We start from the raw sequence: 21,179 nt of genomic DNA on the forward strand, positions 1-21,179 counted from the left end.
ATTTAGTTTTGGCCTTCTTTTTTCTAGGCTGTGGTTCTTCTCATGGCAATGTTTGGTATGATCATAGTACTTGCCTTACAGACTAAGTTGTACTGACATTTCAGTTGTACTATTACTGTTATTCTTTAGTGTGTCAATGTTTTATGGAATGTGAACTGAAGCTTCCCGTTCCTTTTTATATTTTGTAGAATGAATGTACCGTTTGTTCAAGTGTACCAGAACTCTCAGTCCTAGCATGCTAGTGACTGGGAAATACGTACTGATTGTTCTTTGCTTTTCCTGTTGCAGTACTCAGTAAATTTCTAACTACTATTAGCACGATGTTGTTAGTAGTGAATGTTGTCCTCGGCTGAAACTTAGTCTTTTTAGTGTTCTTCTGAAACTAAAAACTGATTTCTTAGTGTGATAGTACTACCGTAAATGTCTAAGTTGTACTGAGCGTCCAATTCTACTATTTGCTGTTGTCCTTAGTTAGTCTGCCACTGTTTTTGTTTTTTTGTGAAAATATCCATGTGTGATTTTTGTTTCTGCATGACTAGTTTCAACTTCAACCTACTTCAACCTCAAATGATGGATGAACAAAATAGGAAGCTAGCAAACTTGTTGAATGACATAAGCAAACGATGTACATGATAGACATAGGCAAACTTGTTCAAACCCTGACAGACATAACATAAGGTAGCTGGTTCAACATAACGAAAGCAAACTACAAATCTGAAACAACAATATTAAGGACAGGCAGAAGTGCGAGCAACACGAATGCAGACTTTCATGCATCTTCATGCCGCGAAGTTGCAGTGGTAGTAAGGGTCAGCCTCATGCTCTTTTGAAATATCCCAACCTGTCACGATGTTGCCGATTGTCTTCCATGACTTGTACGTGGCGTACGCATCTATTCCTGCGTACATGATGAGGTTATCTGGCAGCGGGCTGGTCCCCCACAGTTTGTGTTCTCCCTTGTCCATCTTCTTCTTCATGCCGCTGTAGAATGGGTGGATTACGCCGCCTACAATATCGGCCAAGGAGTCGTAGTATTTGCTGGTCTTTGGATCTTTCCACTTGCGTTGCATGTCAATGAAGTTGTTGGGGTTGATCTCCAAACCAGACTTGTTCAGCATCCGCTTGTCACCTCCAATGCTGAAACCGACAAATGTGTACAATTTCTCCTCCTGCAGGAAGTCTTTGAGGCGCTTGGGCCTGCAAGGGGGGAGACACACATTTCAAGATTAGTCTTCTTTTTGAAGATTTAATTCTTCTGCTTTTTGGTTTTGAAAGTGATAATCCATGAGGTAGATGCTTATATAGTATAAGTCATGGATGAATGTAGTCCAGAAACTAGTACACAAAGTCCTGAAATTAAATTCAACTACACCATGTTATTTTTCCTTTTTGCTATCTTCAGTGCTTCACCAAATGCTTCACCAAATTCAAGAATCATTTTACCAGATTCAATGATATATGTGCTGCTTGATTCAAGTTTAGTTTTCTTTTTTGTTGAATAAAAGACCTATACCAGTGCTTGATACATCTTTGCGCATCAATTCTATATCAAGTTCAGAAATTAATTTGAGAAACATGTGCATCAAGATATGGACCTATACCACTTCACCAAACATCTTTTAATACATCAATTATATAAACTATACTAGTGCATCAAGATCAGAATATATGCTAGCACATCAAGTTCAGAAATTAATTTGGTGCATCAAGTTTAGAATTCTATAAACATTTTTTCATATGCTAATCTGGTGAAACAATCCACTTCACAGTTTCAGAAATGCATGTAACTTGAGGAACATGTACTCGTGCATCCACTTCACAAACTATAGTAGTTCATCTAGTTGGGAAACTAGTTTATTGAAGTTTTTAGTGAGTAGTACTAGTACAACAGATGAATGAACGGTAGTATGGGTTACCATTTTGTGGCTGCTGCGATGTGGTACACCAAGCAGAGTTCCTCGATGCACAACTGCAGGACTGCCGCCATCTGTGGAGGTTCATCGTCGCTGGTGAATTCCACATCAACTCCGATGAAGCTCGGATACAAGCCGCCGCCCTTCATCCTGAGCCTGCTCATCACCTCGTCGGCCTTGTCTGGTTCGCTGGTGCAGATGATCTCCAGCGTCTCTTTGCCGTGGAGCTCAACCGCTGTGAGGGTTCTGGTGTACTCGCGCTTCTCGCCGGGGACGTGAACGTCGACGAGGTTGCTGCTCTTGTCCAACGGCTCGCCATGATGACGCTTGGCGGACGGTTCCTCCGCCATCGCCTTCCTGCGGAGATTGTGGGCTTGGGAGAGAGAAGTTTGTGGTTTGTGTGCAATGGAGATTGAAGCGACAATGGTGGTTTCTGGCAATGAGGCAGAGATGGAAGACAATGGGGTATTTTGCAGTGCATCGACGGGGATGTGTGGGAGGCGGTTCGTCGGGGGCGTGGGTGTGGTGGTCGTGGGGGTCCCCGTTTGCAGTCCCTTGCGGCAACCGCTCAGTGGGTGGCGCGGGAGGTGGCCTGGAAGAAGCAACCGTCCAATTCAAATGGTTTTACTGCTGCACTGACTTGTCTTGTCAAGCTGTACTTATGACTTGCTAAATCCCACTTGCACGTCTCAGGGGTGGTGATGATGGCATTTTGGACTGTTTAGGTGACGTATGCTTTGTGATGTTTTTCCGTGAGGATGTTAAGTATTGTTTTTCCACTGAAGTCTTATAGACTGGTTTATCTGAAAACATTTTTCAGTGCCCTAGGAGTTGTTGCTCAAAACTGGTACTTATTTTATTTTCACCTGTACTTACCTAAGTTAGGCCTTTATAGTTTTTGTATTCTCATTTTAGTGCACTTATGGTTTAGTGCTGTGTGAACTGAAATGTAATTTTATACAGCGTGCGGTTTTGAAATTTGGTGTCGTAGTGGTGTGAGTGGCCTGACTGATCCTGCTTTTTTAGTACTGATGTCATATGTATGTTTGAACTGAGTTTTTTTGTTTTTTGGGTGGTTTGGGGGATTGAGATTATTTTACGACCAGATCGTTCATTGAGGTGTGTATAGATTTTATATAAATTAGAAATTTAGCAGAATTGACAAATAAATTCTATTTGAACTTCTTTTATTTTAGTAGTTGAACTTGTCAGATTTTATATAAATAAGAAATTTAGCATAATTGACAAACATTATATGTTTTGAACTCTTTGCATTTTAGTAGTTGAACTTGTCAGATTTTATATAAATAAGAAATTTAGCATAATTGACAAATATTATATGTTTTGAACTTTTTGCATTTTAGTAGTTGAACTTGTCAGATTTTATATAAATAAGAAATTTAGCATAATTGACAAACATTATATGTTTGAACTTTTTGCATTTTAGTAGTTGAACTTGAAAGTAATATTTAATTTGGTTTTTTAAATTATGTACATTTAACAGATAGGCTATTAAGTTCTCTTCTTTTTAGAGGTTCATTGTTTTTGTATCATATTTTCTCCCTTTTTTATCATCCGTGGTGCAGAGCTAAAATTATTTTTATTTATATTTTTCGTATTCAAAGTTATTTCCTGCGAACTAGTATTTGAATATATATTTTGAGTTTCGAACATTTTTCTTGTAGTTTATATTTCTTTGCCTCGCCCTCTGGTTTGTTTAACTGGGCTTATTGGTGTGGTGTTTGTAAACGATGCAGGCTATTGGGCCGTTTTCCGGCGCAGATAGCTCGTCCGCGCGGCTGTGCAGTGCGGCGTGCGCATGCGCTCTGGGTTTAGTCCCACCTCGCTAGTCGAGGGGGCTCCGGACCTGTTTATAAGCGCAGCCGAGGCTCACTGGTTGAACTCCTCTGAATACTTACCTGCGCGCTTATACACGGCGCTCGCTCATTCTCTCTTGACCTGTGGGCCCTGATCGATGGGCCCTGCATTGTGCGGATTACTAGGGATTCGCCTATGGGTTCGATTTCAAGTATCTAGCAGCGTCAGGGCCTGCGCCTGACCTTGGGCGGTCAGTTTTTTCTTTTTTTGTTTGTTTGAATCTAGTACTTGACTCCAGCAGTAACTTGGACTGAAACTTTTTGTCTAGTTCTTGTCAGTTTTGTGTAAGTGTAATCTAAGATGTACTTGCGTGTAGACTAAGTTGTACTGATAGTCCATTCATAGTAGCGCTTACGGACTGATGCTTCTATGTACTTTTTATTGTAGTAAGTATGTACTGTCCGATCAAGTGTACTAGTACTGTCATTCTTAATCTGCAAGCGACCAACATAAGTGTGTGCTGATGCTTCTTAACTTTTTCTGTTTGTAGTACTTGTTAATTTTCTAGCAGCTACATATGAATGAGAACACTACATGAAGTACTAAGAATTTTTGCTTCAACTTTTGAAGTGTTGTTAAGCAACTCAAATTGTGCTGATTGTTCTCAATGTTATGTTTTCTATACAATACTGAATCGAAACTAGACATGGAACAACGTTGTGTGATTAGTTGCATCGTAACCAGTACTTTAGAGCAGCCACAAAGTTCCATTCAGAAGCTACTTTTGAATTTGAAATGATGGATTAACAACATACGAAGCTACCAAACTTATATAATGAGATAAGCAAAACATTGTACTTGATGACATAAGTAAACTTGTTCAACCATGACAAGCACGACATAATCATACTGGTTCAACCCAACAAGAGCAAACTACTAATTTGAAACAACAAGATAAAAGGCAAGCACAAGCGGAAGGAAAACGAAGGCAGGCTCTGATGTATCTTCATCCCTAAAAGGGGAAATAGGGGTGGTCGTAGAATTTCGCATCCTCCCGCTCTTTTGCAAATTCCGAACCATCTATGATGTAGTCGATCATGCTCCATGACTTGTACGTGGCATACGCATCTACTCCTGCGTACTCAATGAGGTTGTCTGGCAGCGGGCTGGTCCCCCACAGTTTGTAGTCTTCCTGCGTGTTGATGTTCTTCTTCATGCCTTTGTAGAATGGGTGGATGACGCTGGCTGCAACATCAGTCAAGGAGTCGTACTCTTTTCCGGTGTATGGAACTCTCCACTTGCGCTGAATGTCGATGAACTTGTTGGGGTTGATCTCCAAACCGGACAACTTCAGCTTCTCTTTGTCGCTTTCAAAGCTGAAACCGGCAAATGTGAACAACGTCTCATGCTGCATCAACTCGTTCAGGCGCTTGGGCCTGCAAGGGGAGAGACATTTTTGAAAATTAGCATTACTTTGATGTTTGAATTATTCATTTTTGTTTTGTTTTACAAGCGACGAATCCATGAAGTAGATGTTTATGTAGCATAAATAATGGATGAACGTGCTTCAAAAACTAGTAAACAAAGTTCTGAAATTAAATTAAGTACATCATGTTATTCTTCTTTTTGGATTATACATAGTTTCAGTCAATGTTGTATGTTATGCTTTGGTAGTAGTTTAGTTTACTTTTGTTGAATAGGATAACACATAACCAGTGCTTTACCAAGTCCTTAGTTTATTTTCTTATGAAAATAACATTAGATCAAATTCAGAAAATACTTCACTACATCAAGTTCAGAAACATCTTTTTAATACATCGAGTACATAAACTACACTATTGGATCAAGTTCAGAAACTACACTAGTGGATCAACTTCAGAAATTAATCTTCCGCAAGATTTTCCAAATAGTAATCCAGTGCATCAGGTTCAAAAATACATTTATAGTGTATCTACTTGAGAAAATGCAGTAGTGCATCCACTTTTCACAAACCACACTAGTACATCTAGTTGGAAAACAAGTCTGATGAGATTTTCAGGATACAATACTAATAAAACAGATAAACCAAACAGGGCAAATGAGTAGGATGGCTCACCATTTTGTGGCCGCTGCGATGTGGTACACCAAGCAGAGCTCGTCGACGCACAACTGCAGGACTGCTGCCATCTGGGGAGGTTCATCTTCGTTGGTGTAGTGCACACCAACGCCGACGATCCTACGAAGCATGCCGCCAAGCTTCCTCCAGAGCCTGGAGATCACCTCGTTGGCCTTGTCTGGTTCGCTGGTGCAGACGATCTCCAGCGTCTCCTTGCCGTGGAGCTCAACCCCTCTGAGGGTTTTGGTGTACTCGCACTTCTCGCCGGGGACGTGAACGTCGACGAGGTTGCTGCTCTTGTTCGACGGCTCGTCTTGATGACGCTTGGCGGACGGTTCCTCCGCCATCGCCCTCCTTCGGCGGCTGTGGGCTTGTGAGAGAGAAGTTTGTGGTTTGTGTGCAGTGGAGATGGAAGCGACAATGGTGGTTTATGGGGATGATGGAGAGATGGAAGAGAATGGGGTTTTCTGCAGTGCGTCGACGGGGATTTGTGGGAGGCGGTTCGTCGGGGGCATGGGTGTAGTGGGTGTAGTGGCGTGGGGTCGCCGTTTGCAGTCCCTTGTGGCAACCGCTCAGTGGGTGGCGCGGGTGGTGGCCTGGAAGATGTAACCGTCCAAGTCAAATGGTTTTTACTGCTGCACTGACTAGTCTCGTCAAGCTGTACTTATGACCTGCTAAATCCCACTTGCACGTCTTAGGGGTGGTGATGACGGCATTTTACTCACTGATTCGTCTTGTCAAGCTGTACTTATCAGCTGCTTATCCCACTTGCACGTGTCAGGGTTGGTGATGATGGAGGTCTGTACTCCTCTACTGTGGTACTTGGACTGGTGATTGAAGTGTAATTGAACTTACCAAATACCAGTGAGACTATGTGTGATGCTAATGTTTTTTAGAACAATTTTTGTATTTTTAAAGGATTGTTTATATCAAGATAATCTCTGAGTATATTTTACAGATAAATTAGATTTTCATCAGTACAGAATGTATTATATTCGCATTTTTGTTTGAGGTAATTATTTTTATGTACTGATGGTCTTTCTGAATTGGGACTGGCAGAAGCAGACATAGCTTTGTTTTTTCAGAACGATGTTTTTTTGAGGTGTTCACGGGTGTGTTTGTTTTACTCTGCCTTTGTACTGACGACTGAGAATTATCAGTACTGATGTACTATAAGAGTTTAAATTTTCCTTAATTTTTTTTGCTGAGTTACTGGTCGACAGTAGTGTTTTCGTCAGTACAAATGTATTTGTGACTGCATTCAAAAGGATTATCAAATGGTTTACATAATAATGTCACTGCTCCAGTGGGCACAAATCACAAATTATATCAGTACTGATGTGTACTCTGCCTTTGTACTGACGATTGAGAACTATCAGTACTGATGTACTATAAGAGTTTAAATTTTCCTTAACATATTTTTGCTGAGTTACTGGTCGACAGTAGCGTTTGCGTCAGATAAATCCAGACAAGTTTTTTCAAATGTATTTGTGACTGCATTCAAAAGGATTATCAAATGGTTTACATAATAATGTCACTGGTCCAGCGGGCACAAATCACAAATTATATCTTAACTATAGTACTGATCGAGAAATCGACGATAAAGCTAAATAAGTTTTGGTAACGACAGTGTTTCTGAAATGTTTCCTCATTGTGTGCCGAGGCAACTGAGACTACAAGCTTATTTTTTAGTTGACGCAGCAGCATAACCACTATGTATTGTTCAGTCTTGAGCTTCTCCTAACTGGCCCCGAATGTTGTGCCTTGCCGGCGCCCTTTCCTGGTTGAGCCTTGGCAGCTTCATCGTCAGTTTCAGTTTCCTCGTCCCCGACACTGTCATCTTCATTGTCTTCGTCTGATTGGTCATCATTCTCGTCAAACTCTTCTTCTTCATCGTCATCATTTGATTTTTTGGAACTCTGCACCTTGCCCTGTGTCTGTTCAGCGCCACTGACCTCCTTGCCCACTTTGCACGTGCGGGCATTATGCCCGTCAGTTCCCCCACACTTGCGGCAAGTGTATCTGTTACGTGTGTTGTCTCCATTGGTAGAAACCTGGGAGGCTCCAATCTGCTTGTGCAGTGTTTGCTTGTTGAGAGTGCCATCTGTGCAGAGTGGGCATGTGCGGTAGTTATGGTTGCTCACGACGTTGCAGAATCCGCATGCCCTTATCCCGAGAGGTTTGCCGTCCGGGCCAAATTCCACGCGCTTGATGGGGCGTGGTGGCTTTTTGGCTGCTGCTTTCGCTGCTTGCGTTTTACTCTTCCTCCCCTTTGTGTTTGAGAATATGGGTGGTTTAATCACCCTTTCCTGCTACTGCCGGTAGGATGTCCTGTTGTCATGTCGTTCGCCTACAGCACCATCAAGCTCATGATCGTGCATGTGAGCATGTTGCCGCTCTTGAGTGTGCACATGGGCAAGCTCTGGTTGCTGCTACTCCTCTTCCTCGTTGTCGAATGGGTCAACAGATCCCAGATGGTTCATCTCGGATAACATTGTAGCAATATCCTGCTCAATGGCTTCATTGTCCGTGACACCTCCATTTTCAGCAGAGTGAATGGCATTGAGTTCTTGTTCAAGTTTGTCCAATACGACCCGTGACCTCGCCATTTGCTCTTGGCTTCTCACGCTTTTTCTGTGCACCCTCATGTTCAGCGTCAGCAGTGAGCTTTCAATGCAGTATTGGGATGCCTTGTTTGACGCTACTGTCCTCAAGTCATTTCTGTTGAACGTTGGCTGGATGTTCGGGCGTTTGGTGTATCTCCTGAGGATGTATTTCTCTGGAACGCTGGCAGCCTTAATTGTCTGCATCATGCACATGACATGCACGCAGAAAAGACCTGTATTTTTTGGAAGAGGTGCATGTTTTTTGTCATTTCATTCGAAGAAAAACTTTGCAAAAAAATAGTACAGTATGTAACATCTTTTTTTAGTCCTCACCTGTGTGGTCCCATAGCCTGCACTCGCACTCATATGTTCATCCCACGGGGTCTGCAACCACCCGGAACGCGTGCTGAGACCACGCAGACAGTTTTTGCGGGTTGTTGTAGCGCACGAGGTACTTTGTGGGCTCTTTCGTCTCTGTCGCCGTGAAGAGTGTGCTCAGTTTTAGCCTTTTTCTGATCTCGCTGTACACAGCTCGTGAGTAAACCTTTGCCATCTGGGTGTCAAACCCATAGAAGGTCAGCGTGTTTTGTTCCTTCTGAAGGAAATATGCCCTAGAGGCAATAATAAAGTATTATATATTTCCTTATATCATGATAAATGTTTATTATTCATGCTAGAATTGTATTAACGGAAACATAATACATGTATGAATACATAGACAAACAGAGTGTCACTAGTATGCCTCTACTTGACTAGCTCGTTAATCAAAGATGGTTATGTTTCCTAGCCATAGACATGAGTTGTCATTTGATTAACGGGATCACCTCATTAGGAGAATGACGTGATTGACATGACCCATTACGTTAGCTTAGCACCCGATCGTTTAGTATGTTGCTATTGCTTTCTTCATGACTTATACATGTTCCTATGACTATGAGATTATGCAACTCCCGTTTACCGGAGGAACACTTTGTGTGCTACCAAACGTCACAACATAAATGGGTGATTATAAAGGTGCTCTACAGGTGTCTCCAAAGGTACTTGTTGGGTTGGCGTATTTCGAGATTAGGATTTGTCACTCCGATTGTCGGAGAGGTATCTCTGGGCCCACTCGGTAATGCACATCACTATAAGCCTTGCAAGCATTGTGACTAATGAGTTAGTTGCGGGATGATGTATTACGGAATGAGTAAAGAGACTTGCCGGTAACGAGATTGAACTAGGTATCGAGATACCGACGATCGAATCTCGGGCAAGTAACATACCGATGACAAAGGGAACAACGTATGTTGTTATGCGGTCTGACCGATAAAGATCTTCGTAGAATATGTGGGAGCCAATATGGGCATCCAGGTCCCGCTATTGGTTATTGACCGGAGAGGTGTCTCGGTCATGTCTACATAGTTCTCGAACCCAAAGGGTCCGCACGCTTAACGTTACGATGACAGTTTTATTGAGTTTTGATGTACCGAAGGAGTTCGGAGTCCCGGATGAGATCGGGGACATGACGAGGAGTCTCGAAATGGCTGAGACGTAAAAATCGATATATTGGACGACTATATTCAGACTTCGGAAAGGTTCCGAGTGATTCGGGTATTTTTCGGAGTACCGGAGAGTTACGGGAATTCGTATTGGGCCTTAATGGGCCATACGGGAAAGGAGAGAAAGGCCTCAAAAGGTGGCCGCGCCCCTCCCCATGATCTGGTCCGAATTGGACTAGGGAAAGGGGGCGCCCCCTTCCTTCTTTCTCCTTCTCCCTTCCCTTCTCCTATTCCAACAAGGAAAGGAGGAGTCCTACTCCCGGTAGGAGTAGGACTCCCCCTTCTGGCGCGCCTCTCCTCCCTAGGCCGGCGGCCTCCCCCTTGCTCCTTTATATACGGGGGCAGGGGGGCACCCCATGGACACACTTGATATACGATATTTTAGCCGTGTGCGGTGCCCTCCTCCACCAGATTACACCTAGATAATACTGTTGCGGAGCTTAGGCGAAGCCCTGCGTCGGTGGAACATCATCATCGTCACCACGCCGTCGTGCTGACGAAACTCCCTCAACACTCGGCTGGATCGGAGTTCGAGGGACGCCATCGAGATGAACGTGTGTAGAACTTGGAGGTGCCGTACGTTCGGTACTTGATCGGTCGGACCGTGAAGACGTACGACTACATGAACCGCGTTGTGATAACGCTTCCGCTGTCGGTCTACGAGGGTACGTGGACAACACTCTCCCCTCTCGTTGCTATGCATCACCATGATCTTGCGTGTGCGTAGGAAAATTTTGAAATTACTACGTTCCCCAACACCTTCTGCACATGCAAGAATGATGACCAAATTGTTAATTTTCTCACAGCAAAAACTTGTCTAACTAATAAAGTTTTACTTTAGTAAGCATGTTTTTTTGTCTCACGACAGGTGATAGAGCTATACCCTGTTACCCATTGTCTCTTGGTTCTCTGTCTGCCTCCTGGTTTTGACACAGGAGTTTACCTGGCTGACAAACCGGTGTAGGTTACAAAGTTCTTCTTGAGCACATAGTTCATGCGCTCACTTCGCTATGTGGATGTCATTTTGGCGCAGAAAATTTCTTTGAAGTAGGCTGATATCCATTTCTCACGCTCGTTCCACATGGCCACCATCGTGGCATCATCATGGAGGTTGTACCTATCCATGAGTCCTTTCCAGGCATCCTCAAACTCAGTTGGCATGAGGGGCCAGTTGAGGATTGATGTGAATTCATCCTTAAAGTCTTCGTGCAGGTAGTACAGGTATGTGAGGTGTTCCATGTACTTCTTCATAATGTGCCAGCGGCACAACTTGTGTACTGTGTTCCCGAAAGCATCTGGGATCGCCAAAGCCATTGCCGGGCACTGGTCTGGTAATGAGAAAAGAGACATGGAGTGGTCAGCAGATGGTGGTGCATATATACCAATAGAACTGACACAACATTTTTTAGTGTGTTATTTTCCTTTTATTTTTTGGGGGAGGGGGTGGGGTGGTGGTGGTTGGGGGTGGTTTTCGCGGTTGTACCTGTGAGGATGCATGTAGGAGCCTTCCCTCTCATGCACCTTAAAAATGTCTTGAACAACCATCTGAATGAATCTGCATCCTCATCTCTTATCAGGGCGAAACCAAAGAATGTAGTCTGTAAGTGGTTGTTAGTACCGACAAACACCCCAAGTGGCATATGGTACTTGTTGGTCTTATATGTGGTGTCAAATGTTACGCAGTCACCGAAGTCCTGATAGGCCCCTCGGCAGCTTGCATTCGCCCAGAATATGTTCTTAACTCTGTCGGACTCATCGAGTTGCATGTCACAGAAGAATTCCCTGTTTATAGCTTTCATCTCCCTAAAGAAGTTGACAGTCTTTAGGATGTCGTCCACATCATCCATCCTTGAATTCTTTGCTTTCCTGCATATTAAAAGTTCATTCAAAAATGAATGTTGAACTGGCGTCAGGTTATGCGTTGCGTAATATGTTTGTACTGACAGAGGAAAAAAGACGGAGGCGGTTTATGGGAGGAGAACAAGTTTGTACTTACAGGTTAATCAGCTTTGGCATTCATTTCGAGGAAGTAGCTACCAGGGTCATCACCGCCCAGTATGCTCATGATTTGCGCGTGTTCAATGCCTTTGAACTGTAGGTACTTGACGTACTCCAAGATTGTTTTGTCAAAGTTTTTGTGGGAGTGCAAGAAGACAAGCATTTCCAGAGTGAGAAGTAGCCTGTGGTTGTGTTCCCAGACTATCTCTTTTACGACAAATGTTCCATCCTTTTCCTTCTTCAGCCTCATTTTAGCCCCGCAGTTACTCCTGGCTGTTGTTTGTTCCGCTGGCTATTTGCTTCAGACACCTTCGATTCATGGACTCCATAGCACGTGCACTAAAGGTAGGCTCTGGTCTTAAACTTGGGGCCTTCCCTGACAGCAAAACCCGCGTGCTTCGCATAGACGTTGTAGAAGTTCTTTGCTTCTTCGAAAGTTTCATAGCGCATCTCTAGTCTTGGCAGAACGTAAGCTTCAATGTTAGGTGGCTGCACGCAACAGTGAGCAAACAAAAACGCAGTTATGAAAATGTTAGATGGGGTGGTCATAGTAACATGGTATGGACTGTGCTTGTATGTTTTTTTTCTATATGGATACTTACATGTGTATAGCTCTGTGCTGCCTCCGGTGTTTGCTGTTCACCCTGGTGTATGGGCGCGGGTGGTGTCACCCTTGGCACATGCAGCAATGCATCTCTTGGAGGGAGCAATGTTGACGAAGATCTCCATCTCTCATTGTACGGCCGTCTCCCCTCAGATTCGTTGTGAGGTTGCTCCTGTCTATATGGCTCATATCTTGTACTTTGGAACCTGCTAGAGCGGCCAAAATTTCTGTCTCTTTGGACTGGTCTTCCCGTCGCAACCGCTTTTGCAGCACGGATGGTTGATGTTGACGGAGCGACTGGTGGAAGCCTTGTTGCAACCCATCCACGGCTTCCTGTCCTTGGCTTTCTGCATGCGCTAGGGAAGGAAAACATTTGTTGTTGGGGATATTGTTGGCCTTGTTGCAACCCAGGTGTGACAAAGCTTGTATTCCCAGATATCGGTGTTTGCTGGATAGAAGAACTTGTCCGTGCTTCTGATGATTCCGATGTATCTTGAAATCTGCCTGTATTGTTGAAGTATCCAGGTGGTATTTCTGGTGTTACCCAACCAGGTGGTGCCCCATATCTGCTTGGCTCATCAAACGCTCGCTGCGTGTGCCGCCTTGCATGCTTCTGCAATGACATTCAACAGTTTTGGGATTAATCTTTTCTGCATTTTTCTCGTATACATGCTATGGGTAACATGTCATGCACTGAAGGCAATGTACAAGTTGAACTTGCATCGCTGGTTGTTATTTAAACTTTTGTTCTCTATTTTGTATCTGGTTTCGTTTTCAGTCGAACAGTATAACCGTACATGTTCAACACTGATGTACTGTTTTTTAGCACTGCTTGTAAACTGAACATTGAACTTCAGAGATGTATGGATATGCATATATATAAAACTGATGCATGTCTTCTCTTTTGTTCATCTATAACTTATGCAACTACACTAGAAGTACTCCTAGTTTATGTATCATTTAACTTACTGTGTAACATGTGTATATTTTTTTCAACAACATTCTTTCACTAGTTCGAACTGATGCAACTACACGGCATGTACTATTAGAAATAACATCATACAACTTGCAGTGGTAGCTGAACCTTATATAAAGCCTAGTAGCTCCTTGGACTGATGCATAAGTTTATGTTTTTTGGTTTTGAACTGAAGCTAGCATATTAGAGGTACTGACAGTAACCTCGACATCCAAATTGTGCATCAAGTGGCAGGGGTGTAATGAACTGATCAAGCATTTGCAATGTACTATCAGGTTCTTCTTCATAGCAGGACTGATGAACTGATGGACCGACACAAACGTGGGAAGCAGACATTACCTCCAGTGGACTGACTTCTTCTTCTTCCTCTCGTGGGCGGCGGACTGGCATGTTCTTGGGAGGCGGCGCCATTGATGCAGCTCCTGCTTGTGGTGGACGTCTGGCGAAGAGGTCCGGGGAGGCAGCACCTTGCGGGGATCACTGCCCCGGAGAAGGAGCCCTGGCGACGGAGGGAGGCAGGAGGCGGCGGATCATGGCCCCGTCGTTGGATCCGGCGACGGAAGGAGGCAGGAGGCGGCGGATCACGGCCCCGTCGATGGATCCGGCGATGGAGGGAGGCAGGAGACGGCGGATCACGGCCCCGTCGATGGATCCGGCGACGGAAGGAGGCAGGAGACGGCGGCGGATCCGTCGCCGGCCAGTCACGGCGCCGCGGGCTCCCTCGCTCCGGCTGCCGCCGTCGCTCGCTCGCCCACGACGGCTGCCTCCGGCGGAAGAAGGCGGGTTGGGTTCGGGCTGGGTCGGGGGGATTCTACGGTGGTCTGCGCGTCGCGCCTATATAGGGCGGGGGGGGGGGGGGGGGGTAACAGAATATTATTCTGTTACGGGTAACAGAATAGTCCAGCCCTATATATATATATATACTGCACAGCATCTCCATCATCATTATCAGTACATCCTGTGCAGGTGAGTTAGGATGCACTTGATCCCAGAAAGATATCTATCCTTCAAACCAGAGGAGTGCTTCAAACTAACAACAGTACATAATATCCAACAAAAGAGGGTCGTGCTACAACAACAGAATACATGGCTCAGTCTAGATATCAGTACGAATCAAGTTGTGCATATTTGCTGTTGGCATGAACCACATCGCCGCATGTCGGGTTTGCAAAAGCCATCCATCGCATGGAAGCTTGATGCCTTTCACACACTGAAGATTATCTGGCAACAAGCTGTGTCGACGAATCTATGGATATGGTGATTCATGAAACCCATGGTATGATGTGTAAACACAGTCCCCCCTGGCAAATGGAAGTTGCATAGCACGGTAATCATCGCCGGTGATATGATCGATGATTGGTTGGATGATCGGATAATTGAGCCCGAGGAACATGGAGTGGTTGCCGAGGCTGTAAACCCGCCTCCAGTTGAATACGCCTGGCCCAATGGAGCTGGGATCTTTCTCGAACACGAAGCAGCCATAGCCATCAATGTCACGAACGCCCCAGGCATTGTACTGCATGTGGTTTGATGTAATGGTTTGGTCAATTTGGTATGTGCGAATGAGCATCAAATGACCGCCGTCAGCTGAACGAGCGATAAACCACCACCCATCGGCTGGTATGATTCCAGGACCTGGAATCATGAAGGTCAGCGCATTTGCGTCTGCTGCAACAATTCAAATTGGTGACCAAAAAGGACAAAAATAAACAATCATGTTCAGAGTATGTGTGGAATTAAGATTATTATAACAGTGACACATATCATAGACAGAGAATTGCAATGCCGTGGTCATAATCATACCCCAAGTTAAAAAAAATAAGCCAATGGCTTTCATATTCTAGCAATATGTCATGGTTCAAACATCATGTAACAATCAGAGGAAAACAGCTATGACAGAGCCTACTCATATTCGACCATAGCACTTACTACTACTGTTCTCATATCAACTCTAAGCAATAACATGCGTTGTTATAAAAATCTTGGAAATGAGAGTAACATATAGCAATCATGATGTTATGCTCATAATAGCTATTCTAACAATCAATAGATGCCAATTGTTCTCATATCAACTCTAACAATAACATGTGTGGTCATAAAAATCTAGGAAATGAGAGGAACATATAGCAATGATGTGGTTATAGACATACTATCTATTCTAAATTTGTAACAATGAACATGCAGTTGTATTCATAAGGTAAAAATGAGATGAGATAGAACAATTACACGATGATAGATTCCACCAGTATAGGCAGCCAATCTGTGCATCGACCGCGTAAACGATGCCATCGTGCACTATAGCATCAGACAAAAATGTTGCCTCAACAGGATTGACAATGATCCATAACCATGTATGGTGACCAGATTCCAGATAGACTAATCCCATGTTGAACAAGGCAATGAGCTTGTAATCCATGTAGTCTTCTGATGGTGTGGGCACTTCACAGATTACAACTTTCAGCAAACAGAGGTCGAGCCAAAAGCTTGACGCGTCTCGTGCGTAGTAGGCAGGAGTGTCCGGCAGGCCGCGAGGCTCGATGGTGGTGGTATCCAACGATGGAAGAGTGATCTCTCGCTGGGTGTAGATATCCACGAGACGCCACGGACTACCGGATTGGTGGATGAGGACGATCCAGTTGGCCTTCATGCCCGCCCAGTAGTGGCCGCGCATGAAGGACAGGTGGACGGGTAGTGGTAGCATGTCGAGGGGCACCACGGCAACCTCCATAGGATCATCAAGTCGGTGTTTGGGCCACTTGCGACGATCGGGCATCAGCAAGCAGGGTGTCTTGAAAAGAGCCGGCCGGTTGCAGACGAGTAGATGGTACAAAGACACCGAGCATGAGGCCAGACGGACGGTGCTGAGTAGGTCCATACGATTACAGATCTGCTCCAAGAGAACATCGGGGAGGGAATTCCAATCGCGGCTCTGCGTGTCAGTCGGTTCTGCCATTGGGGTTTTCGGTGCCTGCGAGCCAGCGGGGAAGTGGATCCGGGCAGGCGAGTGAAGAAGCTTCTCCTCGTGTGGCCGAGCAGTGAGCGGGGGGATATGGTACGCGTGAGCTACCAAGGAAGATAGCGCGGGCGGGCGAGCAGTGAGCGGGGGGAAATGGTGTGCGGCCGACGATGGGGAAGAGAGGAGGAAGAAGAGTGGAAGACGGGGAAGAAAGTGCATTAAATCTCAATTCTACTAGTACTACTACTAGGATATATCGTCCTTCGGAATGTAAATAGTTACACCGATGACATGTGGGTCTACCACAAGAGGGCCCATATGTGAGTTAATGGAGGACAGAAGCGTGCTCTACTGGCAAATATGATGGCAGTACTGGGTAAGGCTGATTTAGTAACACCAACACGCTGGTTCAGCTTATTAATTAAGTGTCCCATCTGCTGCAGCGTGTATTGTCACTTCACTGCGAAGACTAGTTGGATAGTTCTCTCTGACCGAGATGGGGAATAATGGATCACGAAGACTTCCTTTCTACATTATCCCTATGCCTATACGCTCACTTCACTCATTTTACTCCGTACGTAGTCACTTGTTGAAATCTCTAGGAAGACAAATACTCTGTATTTGGGAACAGAGGGAGGATTTTACTCCGTATTTGGGAACAGAGGGAGTATCACCATATGGAGGGAATAGAGGAAGCTTGAAATATGAACATGTCAATGGGAGGGGTAAGCCCCATGCATGCATGCATGCGTGCATGCAACATGCAACACTCACACGTACACATGGACACACGCAACACTCATGCACCCATGCGGCACCCAGCACATGACGCAACACACACGCTCACGCTCAAGTGCTCAACCTACTCCCTACGTCCGTGAACGACTATACATTTAGAGATTTACACATTGACCAGGGCATAATTAACACCCAAAAGTAGCAGACTTATGTGTGCATGCGACCATTGAGAGAAGAAGATTAAATGAAGGTCGTTGCATGCTGTAATTAAGGATAGACATGTAGCCTATACCTAGATCACAAGTTGGTGCATTAGTCAATCAATATCGATTTAGATTAAAGGCTAAATGCATTGGAAGTGTAGATGTACTACACTCTTTGTTTTTTAGCTAATTTCTTTGCTCTGCCAACTGACAGGTGGGACCCAGAAACCAGGTAACAATTTAACCAGTCAACAAAGTGCCCCGTCGACTATGTGGTCGGTCAGTAGGGTGCAATACGGTGCTCTATGATGAGCTAGTGATCGTATAATCACCGCAAAACTATATATAGTGACCGTAAAGAGCGTATTGTTACATACCTTGACCGCCAGTGTATTTTTCTCATTTCAAATTAAGCCATATTAACCGGAAAGGACGCAGTATGGACTAGTACTAGTACTGCTTTGATGTGTCCCGTCAACTCACCGAACAAGGAGAAGCTTGCTTACTACGCCTCTCCCTCGCCCACGCGCGCGGTGGTTCGCAGGACGAGGAGAAAGTTTTGACTACAACGCCCTCTCCCTCTCCCTCGCCCTCACCCTCGCAGTGGACGTGCAGCAGTTCAATCGGTGTCAGATTGCCAGAAGCATAATGTACTGTAGTATCATCATTGTTGGACCTTCCGAAGAGGCGAAGAGCCAAGTGCAAGGTTCACACGAGTACAAACTGTTGAACCTCCCGAAGAGGCAAAGAGCCAAGCGCAAGGTTTTATAGGAGTTGTCGTCCTAGTAGGAGTGTACTACAACTATAGCGAACGATGCTACTGTATGATGCCGCCACGTCACGTATATCCAAAGCTGTGCCACCTTTTTTCTCAAAGAGCGTGTTGGAGCCCGTGCAACAACCACACAAGTTGCACATACACATAACACATTTACTAGTAATAAATTCTAAAGGACAAATGCCAGTATGCCACACAAGTTCATCTCCAATTCATGTGATAAATTTGTGCACGACTAGTCTACATATATTCACAGCGCTACCGTTCACAATTTACCGTACTCCACTTACACATTATAGATGGGCTACATGTCCTCCTCCAGGTTCCAGTCCCAGGTGTTCTTCATGGATGGCATGATCCATAGCGGTGGGCAACGGGAATCATTGTCGCAGCTTTCTAGTCCGGTTCCACACGATGGAGACTCATCCAAGCTATAGTGGCATAAATCAGGGATAGCGTGTCCTAGCATGTCGTTCATCCGGCGGTGCGCACTGAAGACACAACCATGCTTCATGAACGGCAGGCCTTCCGTGTCGTGCACGGAAGGTGGCATCCGCTTCACAATGGGGTAGCTGTCCCCAATGAAAAGCGAGTACTCTCCAAGAGTGTTCCTCGGCACCCACATAGCATCACGGGGGTCGAACTCGGCGCTGTTCATCTGGTACACGCGGCATCTCAGATCTGGACACATGGTGACGTACATAGTCAAGGTCCATGCATAATAATGTTGTGCTCAAATATGGCGGTCAGTAATACTGTGCAGCAAATAGTACTACTCCGGTATAGAGGAAGTAAAATAACCGGCTTATTATATATAGCCACTCTTGGCTACATGGATGAGATAGTAAGACATGGAAAAGAAAAAATGGTGCCAGCTAGTGGGTTCAAGTCTTCAAGGGCCTAGCTAGCTATACGCATCCTCCAAGGTAAAAACTACTCCTACTAGTACGTAAGTAGATTACCAGTACAACAATGAAAGAGAAGGCGAGAGGGTTAAAAAATGGAATACCTGGGTAGATGGTGACGTCCGATCATGGTAGATTGTGTGACCATGTTGCACATCAGTGGTACCATGGGTAATGACTGCTAAGATGGTTGATACCAATATGCCAAAGTCAGCTACAAGGTTCCAGGTTAGACCGGATCGCGGATGCAAATGCACATCCAGGATCGGCGATCTTATTTTGATCGCGGGATGATTGGTCCCTGCAAAATAATGGAGTACCGTTAGGGATGCAATGATGGTTTGTGCATTCCGTTTGTAATCTCCTGTACCGTAGGATGGCAACCAGATGAAACAAGTCCCCTGGCTTGTCACCGCGAAGATGCGCCCTAGATGGCGCACGACGTCTTCGAACGTGTAGGGGTACAAATCTGTCGCCGCCAACATGCGCCAGCCTCTGCCGTTACTGCCTCTTGCATTGATGGCAATCCTTATGTCGAACACCGTGATGAGATAGTAATCGTCGTAGCCGCGTCGCTTTGTCGGCGGGTCCGCAATTGCTATCTTCTTCAATCTCATGTAGGCATCATCATACGTATTCAAGCCCAGCCATTCCGGAAGGCCGATCCCTGAAGGAAATATGCCCTAGAGGCAATAATAAAGTTATTATTTATTTCCTTATTCTCATGGTAAATTTTTATTATTCCTGCTAGAATTGTATTAACCGGAAACGTAATACATGTGGAATACATAGACAAACAGAGTGTCACTAGTATGCCTCTACTTGACTAGCTCGTTGATCAAAGATGGTTATGTTTCCTAGCCATAGACATGAGTTGTCATTTGATTAATGGGATCACATCATTAGGAGAATGATGTGATTTACTTGACCCATTTCGTTAGCTTAGCACACGATCGTTTAGTATTCTGCTATTGCTTTCTTCATGACTTATACATGTTCCTATGACTATGAGATTATGCAACTCCCGTTTATCGGAGGAACACTTTGTGTGCTACCAAACGTCACAACATAACTGGGTGATTATAAAGGTGCTCTACAGGTGTCTCCGAAGGTACTTGTTGGGTTGGCGTATTTCGAGATTAGGATTTGTCACTCCGATTGTCGAAGAGGTATCTCTGGGCCCACTCGGTAATGCACATCACTATAAGCCTTGCAAGCAATGTGACTAATGAGTTAGTTGCAGGATGATGCATTACGGAACGAGTAAAGAGACTTGCCGGTAACGAGATTGAACTAGGTATTGAGATACCGACGATCGAATCTCGGGCAAGTAACATACCGATGACAAAGGGAACAACGTATGTTGTTATGCGGTTTGACCGATAAAGATCTTCATAGAATATGTGGGAGCCAATATGGGCATCCAGGTCCCGCTATTGGTTATTGACCGGAGACGTGTCTCGGTCATGTCTACATAGTTCTCGAACCCGTAGGGTCCGCACGCTTAAAGTTTCGGTGACGATTGTATTATGAGTTTATGTGATTTGATGTACCGAAGGTAGTTCGGAGTCCCGGATGAGATCGGGGACATGACGAGGAGTCTCGAAATGGTCGAGACGTAAAGATCGATATATTGGACGACTATATTCTGACATCGGAAAGGTTCCGAGTGATTCGAGTATTTTCGGGGGTACCGGGGAGTTACGGGAATATGAGGAAGAAGCAATGGGCCTCATGGGCCAAGTGGTGGAAGAGAGGAGGCAGGGCGCGCGGCCCCCCTAGCCCAAACCGAATTGGACTAGGGGGCCGGCCCCCGTTTCCTCCTTTTCCTCCCTCTCCTTCCTTCTCCTTCTCCGTCCCTTCCTTCTCCTCTCCTACTTGGACTAGGAAAGAGGGGGGAATCCTACTTGGAGTAGGATTGCCCCCCTTGGGCGCGCCTCCTCCCCTTGGCCGACCCTCTCCTCCTCCCCCCTTTATATACGAAGGAGGGGTGCAACCCATAGACACAAGATATCTTGATCTCTTAGTCGTGTGCCGTGCCCCCCTCC

The 21,179-nt window shown here is 45.0% G+C and overlaps 3 protein-coding genes across 3 annotated transcripts; all 3 read right to left on the reverse strand.

The window, feature by feature from the left end:
* Window positions 1–779: 779 nt before the first annotated feature.
* On the reverse strand, window positions 780–2,263 carry LOC141042885 (uncharacterized). Its single transcript, XM_073511795.1, has 2 exons — window positions 1,917–2,263; window positions 780–1,197 (listed from the first exon to the last, which is right to left on the reverse strand). The coding sequence occupies exons 1-2, from the start codon at window positions 2,261–2,263 to the stop codon at window positions 780–782; spliced, it is 765 nt and encodes a 254-aa protein (XP_073367896.1).
* A 2,480-nt stretch (window positions 2,264–4,743) lies between these two features.
* Window positions 4,744–6,173, reverse strand: LOC141042886 (uncharacterized). Its single transcript, XM_073511796.1, has 2 exons — window positions 5,827–6,173; window positions 4,744–5,167 (listed from the first exon to the last, which is right to left on the reverse strand). The coding sequence occupies exons 1-2, from the start codon at window positions 6,171–6,173 to the stop codon at window positions 4,744–4,746; spliced, it is 771 nt and encodes a 256-aa protein (XP_073367897.1).
* Window positions 6,174–10,981: 4,808 nt separating this feature from the next.
* LOC141042887 (protein FAR1-RELATED SEQUENCE 5-like) lies at window positions 10,982–11,820 on the reverse strand. The gene is made up of 2 exons (XM_073511797.1): window positions 11,457–11,820; window positions 10,982–11,301 (listed from the first exon to the last, which is right to left on the reverse strand). Exons 1-2 carry the CDS (start codon window positions 11,818–11,820, stop codon window positions 10,982–10,984), a joined length of 684 nt encoding a protein of 227 aa, XP_073367898.1.
* Between the last annotated feature and the right edge of the window lie 9,359 nt (window positions 11,821–21,179).

The sequence above is a fragment of the Aegilops tauschii genome, chromosome 3 (genome assembly GCF_002575655.3).
Source record: "Aegilops tauschii subsp. strangulata cultivar AL8/78 chromosome 3, Aet v6.0, whole genome shotgun sequence".
NCBI lineage: Eukaryota > Viridiplantae > Streptophyta > Magnoliopsida > Poales > Poaceae > Aegilops > Aegilops tauschii.